Source organism: Amphibalanus amphitrite, unplaced genomic scaffold (assembly GCF_019059575.1).
Source record: "Amphibalanus amphitrite isolate SeventyFive unplaced genomic scaffold, NRLGWU_Aamphi_draft 000923F_arrow, whole genome shotgun sequence".
Taxonomy (NCBI): Eukaryota; Metazoa; Arthropoda; class Thecostraca; order Balanomorpha; family Balanidae; genus Amphibalanus; species Amphibalanus amphitrite.
In genome coordinates this window covers 16522-31059 of record NW_024882417.1, presented here as the reverse complement: position 1 = coordinate 31059, position 14538 = coordinate 16522, and the positions used below count along the sequence as shown (strand labels likewise).

General features: G+C 49.0%; 1 protein-coding gene across 1 annotated transcript in view; it reads right to left on the bottom strand.

The window, feature by feature from the left end:
* The window catches only part of LOC122368106 (vesicular glutamate transporter 1-like), a 40217-nt gene that overhangs the window by 9911 nt on the left and 15768 nt on the right, over window positions 1-14538 (bottom strand). Inside the window, exons 2-10 of the mRNA XM_043341753.1 lie at window positions 10454-10483; window positions 10006-10139; window positions 9536-9615; window positions 8649-8767; window positions 8348-8462; window positions 6530-6704; window positions 5259-5548; window positions 4523-4766; window positions 401-528 (exon numbers count right to left, since the gene is read on the bottom strand). Of these exons, the coding sequence (XP_043197688.1) occupies window positions 401-528; window positions 4523-4766; window positions 5259-5548; window positions 6530-6704; window positions 8348-8462; window positions 8649-8767; window positions 9536-9615; window positions 10006-10139; window positions 10454-10483 (1315 nt within the window). The remainder of the gene's footprint in view (window positions 1-400; window positions 529-4522; window positions 4767-5258; window positions 5549-6529; window positions 6705-8347; window positions 8463-8648; window positions 8768-9535; window positions 9616-10005; window positions 10140-10453; window positions 10484-14538) is intronic.

The window sequence follows — 14538 nt, the reverse complement described above, 5'->3', positions numbered from 1 at the left end:
GACTTATTCGCTGTCATCCAGGATGAAGTGCTGCCCTATTGAGCTCCAATGTTTTCCATGGTGCAGTTGCTAATTCATTGTGCGATGTGTACCAGCCCGCTGATCTAAATATTGATAGAGTACTTATGACTCAGAACCATTGCCGAAGACTCAATATTTGAGTTTTCCTCAGTTATACTTTTAACGTTAAGTTACTAATGTGTGATCTTTTTTTAATATTCACTGAGTTGAACCAGCACAAAAGAAAACGTATGTGCAAAATGACTCAATCGAATTTATATACATAGACCTAAATGAAGTTTAAATTCAGTAAGTTATATTCCTTATCCATTTAGCTACTTGTTGCTTTCGTATATTTTTTTCCTTCAGGGTCCCACCGATGTATCACCTCCTGGCTCACCTTATGCATTGTCATGTTGGAGGTGACGATGGGGCAGATGAGGCCGGACAGGGTGCCGCAGCCGTTAGTGATACCCATCAGGATACTGGCGTACCGTGGAGCAATATCCAGGTGGTTCACGTTGAATCCTGTACAAAACAGGTCATAGTTAGCTGCGCGGAAGGCGTCTGAAATTGACGCAATTTGCTGTAATATTGGCTAGATTGTTTGGTTTATTTACTCGCGAGTCTTAATGCTACTCAATATCTTCTTCAGTATAACATAGAGAAAAATTCATCTTGGAAATAAACGAAACGGTCTATTATTTTCAGCAATACTAATAATTTTAAGTCACTTTCCTTATTTTCCGCCTCCCCTCTTCCTCCCTAGCTTAATTCTCTTCTGCATTCATTATTTATCTTCTCCTTATTTCCCTACCAAAATATAAAGCTATGCTTATCCTGTTAGACGCACCATAAATCAACCTCTACTGATTGATCGACATCATAAAATGCTGTCGCCTGTTATGCACAGTCACTGTGGTTCGAGCTTGTTTAGAGCCTCTGTCGGGACTCGGTCGGGCCCGGCAAATGACGTATGACACGCGGCGTGGGTCGAGCTCAGCTGACGCGCAGCGCGGCTGCCAGCGCGGCCGCTCGTTACGGGGGACTGATTGGGCCCGCCGGAGGCCGCGGCGGCCGCAGGGGACACATCGGACCGTCCGCTGTCGCCTCCGCACCGCGGCACTAACAATCTGCCGCAGACCGCGGCTGCTGCAGCTGCTGCTGCCACACACCGTTGTTACGCTATACGCAGGAGAGATACGCAAGACTTGAGATGGCCATAACTTATATGGACCACTGTAAGTACCGGCGGCACCTCGCATGATACCAAGACCCTGTTTCAAGGACTCTGCTGACAGGCTACTGGCGTATTTTGCGAGCTGACGTCAGCACTGGGGTAATTTTGGCGCATGATTGCCGCAGTATTGATTGACGTCATCAGTTTAGTAGATGAAGTTGACGTCCAAACATCTCCAGTAGTGTCAAATTTTACTTCTAAGCTGAGGACATCACTCAATATCGAGGCAAGCATGCGCCGCTGCAGCCCCAGTGCTGGCATCAGCTAGCGAAATACGCTAGGAGCGTGCTGGCAACGGTCGTGAGACACCGCCCAGCTTTCAATGGCGGTGGACGCAGGTAGCCCGCAAGGCACGTATGCAGTGCGGTACAGTCTACTTCCCAGGCAAAGCACTGCTGCCATCTGTCGGCAGAACAAACAACTTATACCTCTGCCTGCCGCGCCGCATAACATCACAGTATTGCGGTACAGTCTACCGGTCAGTGAAGACTGCTCCTGTCATCTAGCGGGAGATCACATAACTTCATGCCTACGTCGGCTGTGTGTTTTCCTTTCCCATAGATAAGAACATGGGAACAAGTTGCTGCCATTCCCTAATGTCCTTTGCATAGACGTCACCATCAAATTGAATTCGTTGTAAGCAGTAAGCACTTTACTTATCCCACTTGTCTGTCATTGAAGTCATTGCCTGCAAAACGCTGCTTGTTACATGCGTTCAAATTATATGATGTAAATATAAATGAGCCTTGCTTTATGACCACAAATTTCAGTGCTCAAAATGCGAATTGTGATTAAACAGGCATGGACATAATGCATTTAAGCAGTTAAAACTCAGTCAAACGATAAATATCATCACCTCCTAGAAGTTCTGACAGTTTGGGGAACGGCTCCGGATCTGAGAGGCGTTTCCCCCGTGGCCTTCTGAGTGAGCCATTAAGCTGTTGATCTCAATTTCCTCGCCGTAATTGTGCCGTTGAAATAACGTCTGCAATCAGGCGATAATCGGCCGGATAAAAACGTCTCGCCATTCTGGTCGGCAGAGATTGTCTGAATTGGGTCGCCAGATATCCTGTGGCAATCTTCTTCGCCACCTTTCTCGCTAGACGGATTTATTATTGAGCGGCAAAAGCAATCGCATCGTCGTCGATAAAGGACCGGAAATGACTGCCGGCTGGAAAGGCGAGCGCGCGACGCCGCGGCCGCCGCGGGGAAGGGGCTGTCGCATCGCGCTGCTGTCTCCGCATTTCTGGGAGGCGAGCAGCGGTGCAGCGGCGGCGATCAATATATGCGGCGTCCGCCGGGCGCGCCGCAGTTGACTCGACGGATCGCTCGTCCGGCCATCAGCGCGAATCGTCATCGGTCTCTCCCGACCGGTCACGATGACAGCCGGCGGCCGAGTGCTCAATGAAACCCGAGATTCGCCTTCGGTCGTCAAGCTAAGCGGCGACCTCGCCTGGACGCCGAACTCTCCTCGCCGATAGAGCTGCGGCCAGTCCACCTCTCTACGGCTGATTTACTGCACCGCATTTGCCGCGATTGCCAGAAACTGCGCCACATCAGTCGTGCCGACCCGACCTGTCGCGCAGCGGCCGCTCCCATTAACCCTGAGCGGGTGCTAATAGTCCTCACCGTTTGAATAATGAGCTAGAGGTGACAACAGGGCGACGGCTACCGTAATTGAATCGCTTGGGAGGCGGCTCTATCAAATCACTCGTTCTTACTGTCGTCTTTATCTGGCGTGCCGGTCCCCCGGGAGCGCATTAGAGCAGTTCCAAACCGATCGGAGCGGCCGGCGTGAGGAGAAATCAGAGGAGCGGAGGGGCGACCACGGACCGGACCGACGACTGGACCGACGGATTGGACTGTTTTTGGGTTGTGGGTGGATTGGTGCTCGAACAAAGGCCTTTTGTTAAAAGTTAGTGGTAAGGTTGTGATATGTGTATTTATCTTGCAATATGAATGCATACCAAAACAATCTGGTGCCTTAACTGAAAATAATTTCTAGTTTTTTTTTTTTTGTTGAAGCGCATTCATTCATTGAAAATGGATTAAACGGGCACTTGAAACATGGACGGGCAATCATTGTCGCAATAACTTCCCTGCGTCATCTTATGCATGATATTTATTCACTTCCATCAACTTACAGCAAAAAAAAAAAAAAAACAGCACAATATCAAGAACTGCTTCCGTGGAAAGCAATCAAGGTCATCCCCAGTGAATCAGCAAAACATCGCTGGTGCCATTTTCGAAATGCCTGTGCCAATTGTTTTGCCTGTGTCGGTAGCATCGCGGTCCACGTCTTCTTTGCTTATCCTGAGGAACGCTTGTCTATTATTTTAGCGCGTCACGCCTATCTGGAAGTGACTGGCAATGGCAAGCTCTAAATGTTGTTGAGTTTGCATGCATATTATCAAACGTTTCCAGAGTGTAATAATACACCTTCCACTTCCGTCAAGAATCTTCAGCCGGTGGCTGCTCCCACCCGTTGGGCTCTCAGTGCCACTCACTCCGATTTTTGTCCTCACTAAGCGATGTTCTATATGCACGAGCACGTGCTGGCATCAGCGGGCCCGCGCCTGGCTTGATCCGGCGCATTTGACGAGGCGCCCTCCCATTACCCGTTGGACACGCGGTGCCGGTGTCAGCGCGGCGCCGTCGAACACGACAGCGACACGCGTCTCCCGTCGTCGGGTCGCCCTCCTCTCCTCCCCGCGGCGGCGGCGGCGGCGGCGGAGCGCAGGGGAGGCTGTCTGGAGATGGTCCAGACCCTAGCCGGTCGATAGTTTTCGGCGGAGGGTGGGCCTGGCCCGGCCCGGCCCGGCCCGCCCGTCCCGGTCCACATATCTGGGTCACTGACGCTATTGATCCGGCCCGGAGAGGCCCTCCGAGAAGACGATGGCGAATTCGCGCGATCCCGTCCCTCCGGAGTAAGCCAATTTCATATACGCACGGCTAATAGGGAAGATGATTATTAAGATGGTCGTAGTAACGACCAATGTCCGAATTAAATGGATTTGCAATGACTGTTCGAGATAGTCGAGATGATTTTAGCCACACGTGTTCTGAAAACATATTCAGAGACACATTCATGAATGGTTCTAAAAACATAACTTTCTCTATTCAAAGATTACGGATTACATATCTTAATCTTAATAATCTTATGAATTATTAGTGTCGTACGGCTAATATGCATTAATTACAATGCAATAATAGGGCAACGAACGATCATTGTCGCAACTAAAACCTCTCATAGGACTGCAATGAAGGGAGCTAATCCCTCACCTGAGATAGCGAATCCGGAGAATCCGACGGCCAGCATGAGCGCCACGGTGGCTCCTGTGGACGTAGTCGAGTAGGCTACCACCAGCAGGAAGGTGCCCTCCATGCCGAACCCGCCGCAGTTGAACAGCTTGCGCACGTTCGTGGTGGAGAGCAGGTTGTTGCGTCGCAGGTAGTCGGCCAGTTGGCCGCCGATGGGTACCACCAGGGTCATCAGCAGGTGGGGCAATGCTGATAATATGCCTGACTGTGGATGGAAGGGGCGAGAGACTGGTCAGTCGTCGAAAGTTAGGAGTTGGGGAGTGTTAAGACAATTAAAATGCTATATGAAGGATTTTGACAAGGTGTCCGCAAGCCAGGTCGATTTCGATTTGATAAGGTTTTAGCATAGTTAGTGTGTTTTAGCATTGCTGCAGGAATTAAATGTTGTCAAATTGGTAGAGCCGTTGTCCAGCGTATTTGGCGTGGATAAATTGTGCAGCGAATGCCACCATAAAACTGTTGACGACCAAAGTATGATTTTAGGAATCAGATAAATAAAGGTAAGGAAACATAAAAACTGTTTCATATTCACAACGGATATCTCTTGACGGTCATTACTGGCATTATTCATGTGTTGTCAGGAATACGAATGCATGAATACATGATAACGTACAATAGTAAATGATATTGGACGGGCGACTTTGGCTTAGAGCTGAGGACATAACAACATGCTTAGGAAGCTGATGTCGGTGCTTACCTCGCTGGTGTCATAGTGGAACACCTCCTCGAAGTAGCGGACCTGCAGCAGGATGAGCAAGTAGAACGTCCAGGACCGGGCGATGTTGGCCACCAGGATCGCCCACAGCGGCATCGACGTGAAGAAGGCCATCCACGGCGTGGTAGACAGCGTGGGGATGCTCTGACCCTTCTGGCCGGCCAGACTGTCCTCGATGAAGCTCAGCTCGCGCTCGCTGATGTTCGGGTGGATTGCTGGCTTCTCGAAGGACAGCCACAGCCAGAAGACGTACCAGACCAGCGCCACAAAACCTACGTGAGGAAGTGAGGATGTCATAGTTGCTAGCAGTGGGGTTTTAGCTTAAAATAAATTTTATAAAGAGTCTTACGTTGTAAAAATCACGTTCGTGCAAAAGTAGACACTACGTTAGTTCCCATACCATCAGCTCATTCTGGTCGCAACTATTAACGTCATCACTGAACTTCTCCCCAGAAAGGGAAACACTGACAACGACCCGCCAATCACGCTTTTCAAAGGCAGCCACGCGCTAAAGTCGGCGAGCGACTCCACCACCGTTTCAGCCACCGCGGTGCGGGGGAGCTGGGGGAGCCGACCCTCCTCCCTCTCCCTCTTCCTCTCTGCTCTGTCTGCTCCCTCGGCGTCGGACCCTCTGCTGCGGTGTTTATCCGTCATATGGAGCCGGGATGTCGACGGGGCGCCATTGACGGAACGGTGCCGGCACGCTGATCTGCCTACTAGCCCCCGTCCGGCCCGACCGCAGTCATCAGACCTCGTTTTGCCGCCGCGCCGCCCCCCGGCCCATTCTGTGTGGACTGCAAGTCAACAGAGCGCCGCGCCCGCCGGCTGCGAGGCGCCGATATTAAACGGTCCAACATGCCGCGGTCGCCGCCACCGAACGGGAACGGCGTCCACGCAGCGCCCTTCCCTGCATAGTGACCGCCCGCGGCCACTACACAGGGACGCTGGATGGGCTCACGTGTTTTGCTTATGAACAGGACGTTTCTAGGAAGATGTTCGTTGCCTGGCTAGTGAAGTAACAATTACCGCAGAATTAAGAAGCAATATTATTGACTGCTAAGATCCAAAACGTTATGTTGAATCAAAACGGCGCGAATTTTACACACCTAGCCCATTTCGATATATTTTCATACATCAGAAAACTTTGAGTTTCCCTAGATGCTTACAGCTTGTAGGTCTACTGTCATAAAAATAAACATAGCAAAGCTTTATGAAGATATTAGAGATAACGGTTACCCCGCCCACTAACTGACCGTAGAAGTAGAATGGCGCCGGCCAACTTATGTTGTCCGTGAGCAGGGCCGATATGGGCATTCCGAACACAGCTCCGGCATACGAGCCGCAGAAGGCCAGCGTGGCCAGGCGGGAGCGCTCCAGGGGCGGCGCCCAGTTGCGCCACATGCCGTGGCAGGCCGGGTAGGTCACTCCCTGCAGGAGACACAGCGGGGTGATGGGTGGGGCTGTCATACCTAAAACACAGGGAGAGGTGTGGCCAGATATTTATATGAGCTAGCAATTTTTGGAGTACGGTATAGATACTAGATAGTGCAGATCACTTTTACGTTCTTGAAAAAAGTGGCCTTGAGATGCGAGTTGAATCTCTCAATACGGAGAACAATAGAAACCCCAACAACCTCTCTCCGAGTATGCAATGCGGGCTCGCCCGGTCGGTAACGGGTTCGGGCGCCGTCGGCCGACCAGTACACCGGCCACGGTCTCTGAGCTAATGGTATCCACCGCCGACGAGCCGCTGGCACCAATTAGCGACCGTCTGTGCTTAGTCACCGTCTGTCACACTGGATCTTGTCACTGTCAGCAGGGCCCGGCCACTGTCAGCAGGTCGCTGTCACTGTCAGCAGGTCGCTGTCACTGTCAGCAGGGTCCCGGCCACTGTAAGCAGGTCACTGTCACTGTCAGCAGGTCGCTGTCACTAGGTTGTCACTGTCAGCAGGTCGCTGTCACTGTCAGCAGGCCACGTGGAGCCCTGCCACTGTCAGCAGGTCACTTGGAGCCCTACTGTCACATTTGATCGTATCTTTTTTCAGCAGGTCACTCGGAGCCCTACTGTCACATTTGATCGTATCTTTTTTTCAGCAGGTCACGTGAAGCCCAACTGTCGGCAGGCTACTGATGATGCAGGGCCCTGTCTAACGTAGAATCATGTTACTGTCAGAAGGTCGCGCGAGTAAATTTCGTTGTCAGCAGCTCAAGTGGGGCCCGGTAACCGTGACACGGCCCGTCACGCGGCTCACTAAACACTGGCTGCCCAAAACCGCCTCCTAACGGATTTGTGCTATCAAACAGTCATTGTTTGTTATCATTAGGCTTTAAATCTAGCTTACATATCTTCCATAGCTGCGTATGGCTACTGGTGCAGCGCGTAGGCACTCGCTACCAAATGCACACGCATCAACGGTAAAATACATTTTACACATATCGCGGAATATTACCCACAGTTCAATTTTCAGTTAGACCGAAATTCGGCATCAAAGGGTATCCCAGCTCCGAGGGGAAGTCAAGAGGGTTGAGCTGTATTTCATTCAGCGTTGGACTGTCGGCGGGCGGCCCTCGGAACGACTGCAGCGGCGCCGGTGACTGGGATCTTTTGAGAGCTCGGCGGGCGTTCATCAGGGTCCGCTATCATCCTGATCCCCAGACAATCGCTACCGAAATGGGTGACAGATATGATCCGTGGTGGAGCGCGCCGCCAGCCACCGGCACCGCCGCCGTAATGAAGCCATCCATAATTTCACGGGCTCTTCGCCACCGCGCGCCGGCCGCCCTCCTCAATCCTTTCTCCTCTCCCCTTTCCATAGAGGAACCGCGGGCATGAGAGGCGGGAAGTCATCTGGGAGTCAATTTAACGACATTGATTTGATGTGTCTGTTATTATGTCGGTCAGCATGCCGGCATTTGTTCTTCGAAAGATTGGATTATTTTAACAAGTACAACGTTTGCAAATCCCTCAATGCTTTTTCTGGATCCTGCTCCTTGCTTTTTTGGTAAAACTGGCTTCTGATCTAATGTGGCAGGATTGGGTGCATTTTATTGTATGACTGCATGTTACTCACCTCCACCAAGCCCTGCAGTATCCTGAGAACGATGAAGATGCCGGAGCCGGCCATAGCAGCCGAGGGAAGAAAGAAGTTGAGCAGGCCAGACATCGCAATGGCGGTTCCAAACACCCTGCAAAGTACAATTATTCTTATTATGAGCGCAATGCATGCAATCAAAGACGAGCAGTATACAGCGTGTCAACGAAATTTTTACACTGAAATGAAAAAAAAAACTTTGGCAAGACATCAGCACACTAAATAAATCAGTTATTAAATAATTCATCTAATCTGGTTTCATAGTGACTTGTTTGTTTACCTGTTCGGTGGCCATTTCGACGCCAGGAAGCCTCCGGGGATTTGTGTGACCAGATAACCCCAGAAGAACGCACTATCCACGACGCCCTGCTGTCCCGTGCCCCAATCGACATCGGGTAACTGGAACAGACGCGAATTGGTTGTTATACAATACAATACATAATGGTTGTAGTTCTTTTCAATTCATATTGAGCACGTCTACTCCGTAATCCTTTTCTTCACTTTTTCATTATCTCATCTATCTCTTTTTATCTCCATTTCCTCACTCTTCCTTTCTAAGGCACATAACTACATAGAGAGGCACACTGACAAACATTCATATGCTGCTGTTGGCGCTCTCGGAAGCATGGTACACTGCACGTGCAAATACAAGCTTCTTTCCATTCTTTTGTGACATCTTTTTATTTTCACCCTTCTCGGAAACCCAATAACTTTCGTATTAACCACGCCACGCTACCTTCTATTTGTGAAACCACAGGGAGCTTCTTTAATCGTCTTTGATGAACTCTTTGCTTTGAACGGAGAATGCAATTTTCTGTGGCGAAGCTACGTGACAGCTTAAAAAGTGACATTTTGAAACAGGAATGGTGGAAATGTCGGTAATAATGTTTGCTGTATGAGATATTCAATTATACTACACAAATTAAACGACTTTTCTTCCAAATGCATCATGAAACAGAGAAGAATCAGCGCACCACATAACCCCAACGCTCTAATGATCATTTCAACATTGTGAGGACTGCATAAATGTTCATCTAAAGCTTAGGTCTACATCAAATTTCAAAACAATTGGCAGAGCCCTTAGAAGAGTTGCAGCAAGCAAATTAGCGTAATAAATATAAAACAAAATTTACAAAGATAGACATTTGAATAAGAGAACATACTTACACCTGTTATTGTTTCGTTTGATGTCATCTTTCCCATGGCCACGCCCAAGTTGCACCGGATTCCGAACGATATGAGGAAGCCTGAAAATAGAACATCATCGATGCGTGTTTCGGGAGATAAGACCTGCAGGCTCGTGCAATTCAGTCGGTCGGCATTATTTCTTAGTCATTATGAGCTCTCAGCATCATCAAAGTATCCCATTTCGCCCGATATCCCCGGCCAATCATCGATATAATGCTGTTAGGAGCATAATAAAACGGATCAGTCCGATAAACGCTAAATGAGATGCGTGGAGTATTAGCGAAATTGTTTGCGCATCGTACCATTTCATTTAGAAGGACGCAACGCAAGGAAGCTGCGTTACGTTGTCTTTTGGCTTTACAAAGGCATCATGGATATTGACAACAATGATTAATTAAGACGGCCGGCAATGCGCGTTTTTAGGCCTTTAGCAGCTCAGTCTTACTCACCAATAGAAGCCAGCCACGCCAGAGTGTATCGTTTTGACATGTTTGGTCGGCATGGGCAGTTGGGTTCCACGAACTGGTCGACCTTGCGTACTTTTGGCTTGTCATGATTAACAGGAATCCGCTCCCCGTTTGGCCTTGAGAGAAGAACAAGTTTAGGTGTGACTTTGTCAGAGCATGGTTATTATGGTGAATAGCTTGTTGCCTACATACATAAAAGAAAAGTTGCTTATTTTGTCTTGCAATGAATATTTGAAGTTCTTTCTCTCATGCAAAATACATCATCTCACTTTATTGAGCCGTTACATGCCTCACAGTGTAAAATAAATGTTACTTATCATACGTATAATAGAATACAAGTCATACAAAGTTTTATTTTAGGATAGTACAGCCGTTTGTCAGCTGCCTTGGGTGTAAGATGCATTGTAAGTTGTAGCTTCGAAGTACTTACCCCAGTTCAAATTCCTCGTAATTTTCTTGTCTGGAAGAGGAAAAAAATCAGTCAATTTGATGAACAGTCGTCGATAAGAGCGGAACGTTAATTTCAATGTTTTGCAAAACTAAATTTTCCATCAATCTAGAAAAGAGACTAATCCATAGCCGACACACACACCAACGTAAAGCATACCGTCCCTCAAATAGCCTCAGCTGACGTCACTGTCTATTTTGGACATACGTCAGGATTCATTGTATCAGTGCACATCGCCTGCATCGTCACGCTCCGTCGATATAAAAGCTCATCTGATTGCTGTCCATTATCATCGGTCCGCAATTTTCACCGCTAATGTCTTTTGTCCGGACAGATCAGGTCTGTGAGGCGTGTCACGCGATACCTCGGAGCCCTGCCCGGCACTGCTTCTCCCCTCTCGGAGCACGAGAGCCTTTCGAGCTCGTCAGCAGATGCAGTGCTAACGCAGGGCAATATGGGATGATGAACAGAGGCGAGGAGGAAACGACGATATCAGCACTTTGAACGGGTGCCTGTGTAAGGCGACGTGTTGGCTGGCTGCTGTGGAACTTGAGTCCGGAATGCTGAGCAGGGAGCACGATACATAATATATGTGTGATGCGCTACTTATCATGATCACCTGAGATAAACCTGGCTCTCAGGTATAAATATACCTTTTTACTACGGACGACGTTTTTAGGACAGCTATTACGGTCAACTACTTTGGGATGGTTCAAATGTCCACCCATTAGCCATTACCGGCGGCCGGCCAGATAGTTATCATTGGAAAATGGAAGATTGATAAGGATAATTCTAAATTGATAAGTGACGCATGAATAAAGCAAGAACTGGAACCTTAGCATGAATGAAAAATGATGTGCACGGGTTATGTCGTAAAAATGTAGTTTTCTCATGTCTAAATCGATGTAAAATTAAGGCAGTCATTGGTCGCTGCGTGTGCTCAGTCGCTCTTTTTCACGGAAAAGTCTACCCGATAAACCCATCTAGGTTCCGTTCGAGTTGGACCGGATTAATGGCGCTACATCAGCGTTTAATCTCCAGTTAACAAAGCCCACCCGATCAATCACATCGCAGGCCGTCGCCCACGGCTTTTCGCCAGCCGGACGCTGTCGGCCGCCGCCACTGAATGTAATGAACGTCGAATATCTCCTCAACGCCGGCGCCCGATTCCAATTCCACCTTTAATTGCGTCCGCCAGTCGACTCAATAGACAGTGTTGGGAAAGAACTGGGAGCAATATTCGCTGAGAGCAAACAATGCGGGCAGCGAAGCGCGTCGCTATTACCATGACAACGGCAGCTGTCAACAACGCGCCGCCGTCGCCGCAGCGCGCCACGTCGGCCGCACGGAGACGAGCCGGGCTTTTTGTGACGGCCGCGCCCCGTTGGCACGTGCCCCGAAGACAGCCGCACGTGCCCCGGAGGCCGGGGAGATATTGGGCTTGTCATGTGGGGAGGAGATGGGGACCGAGACAGAGCAAGGTCCCGATCAGTCGCGGCTCGCTTTTTTGGTAGTGTTTCTTGGTTCCTTGCTTCTATTGCCATCAATTATCGACGTCAGTTATTTACTTCTTTGTCTCACCCTCATCAAAAGCTGAATGCCATTTTAACGCAATTTGAAGAAACCTTAGGTACTGATAAGACTATATTCAAGAGCAAGCAAATTAGCTATAGCAAAAATGCACTATTTTCATGTTTCCGAGAATTCGGTTGCTAATATCGCTACAAAGGCAGCATGTTTTCATCGCATACCTACTGATACACCTCTGAAAGACTTCAAGTGGCATTCCTTATGAACTGCAATGAACCTCGCTAGTTGCTCGATATAAATGAGCCAAATATACTACTTTTGGGAGTGTAACACCCCGTATCTCTATTCCCCAATCAAATGTCAATTGCCCTAGCAAATTGCTGAACTGAGCAAGCGGCTGACAATCGGTCGCTTTGTTGGACAGTTCAGTGAGACATCACCACCAGCTCACCCTACACCCGAAACGCCTGTGAGCCCTCCTCACTGCTTTTTCCGATGGTTTAAGCGTGCAACTATCGGTCACAGCGGGCGCCGCAGTCAGCGCCGGCTTATAATAGCGGCAAAAACGGGCTCTCGCCTCGATTACCGAAGATTGATGCACGGTACGGTGGTAGGGAGCCATGCGGGAGGGGAGGGACACTGACTCTGGGTCTCAGGGAAGCGGGGTGGGTGTGCCGACCGACCTTATGAAGACATATCGATATGCGTGGGCCGCGGGCGCTCTACGGTGCTAGCCGAGTGGGCACCTCAGCATACATTTGCGGCATTAGCCCTAATGATCTTGTGACCAACTGCATCGAGTGTATTCGTTAACTTGTGTACCACATTAATCCGATAAGAAATGTTTCAAATGGTGTGAATTTTAATCCCCGATCACATAAGAATAAGGAAAAACTATTTTGGTTCTTATTTCTTTGTCGTTGAGTCACTACTGAATTGCTGAAAAAATCGACTGTCTCGTGCTGCTTGCTCGTCATTGTCATAGGTGTTTGATCAATGGTCATTGGAGTATTTGTTCATGGCTGGATCCGGTTTGGTCAAGGGAAAGCCATGAACGAAATATAATGCATCTAACTATTACTGCATAATGATTTGTTTATATAATGAAACGCCTCAAGATAAACTAAATATACGACATTTAGCGTGTTACTGATGCACGGCAGACATGCTAAGTTACATATGATTGTAATTTTATGCTCGTTAAGAACTACAGCGAATAATAATAGGTAATATTTACCCCTAATTGAATATACCCTGATATTTACCTGCCAACTAGCATAAGTGTTTCTGCCTTTAATGCCCCTTCCATCCACAGGTCAGTGCGACTCGGTCAAAAACTGACCAACCGCGGGAGCGGGGAGGGTTCCGGTTGGCTCATTGTTATTCACGGGTGGATATTTTTCCCGTTACCAGCCGCCATGCCAATACCAGGCCTGTATCCGAGCCGACTTATTGAGAGGTGCAGTCTAGACGTTATGAACGAGCGCGTGGTTTATGACAGGGGCCAATGTCGTCGGAAGGGAGGGGCACTGTACTGGTTATGAAGAACAAGGTATGCTCAATTGCTCAATGACTATAGGCGGTGGACGGTAGATGGCGAAACGATGGCAGTGGACGGCAAACGACCAATAGTGGATGAAGAGGCCGCGCGTGGACGTTGGATAGTAGGGAAGAAAGAGTGGAAGACAAACAACACAAGATCGTAAAGCTTTCGGTCGTAAGTAATGATAAACGCGCAGAGTTTTAACCTACTCTGAGACGTTTCCACGCAAGAAGAGGACGACGCAAAGACACTTCTGATTTGTTATGCGTCGTAAGTCCATTTTGCTCAAACCCCGATCTAGCGAAGTATGCTATGCTCTTAGCTAACGACCTCTCACCGTGTTTTTATCTCTCTGGCCATGTCGAAGACTTTAAGAAGGCTTCATTGCAGCTTGGGGTTGATCCCTAATCGTGTTCAGCAGATTAAATCTGCATAAAACAGTGATAAATATTTCCCGGATCCACCGGCGGAGGAGTCGAATGGGGCCTTTAGTTACCGAGCGGAGGCGGGGACGCTGAAATTTGGACCTCATTCAGCTGGAACAAAAGGACTTTATGCCGACGGCAGTACTGGAAGAAGAACTGATACTGCCCCCATTAGCTTTTAGGAGCATCAGCAAACCTGCGGGGCAAGTTTTAGATACATCTTCGGCTTAAGACTTATATGAAGGGGAAAATGAACTATCATCTTACTAAGCTATAAAATAGTCGTCACCGTTATTTTGCCGAACCATTCACAGCAGTTGCAATCGTTTCCAACTTCTAATTCCCGTTACATAACCCTATCTCCCAGCCTCCCGAGCTGCCCAGCTCCAACAAAGGCTGGCCGACGCGTCGGTGGGCTGTGGGGAGCGGTGGGTGAGGAACGACCACTCCCCAAATCACCCACCCGGCCCACCCCGGCCCGGCCCGGCCCGGCCCGGTCCGGGCCTCGTCTCTCTCCCAACCCGAATCTGGCGGTCGATACGGGGCCTATGACGTCACCGTCCGGCGGA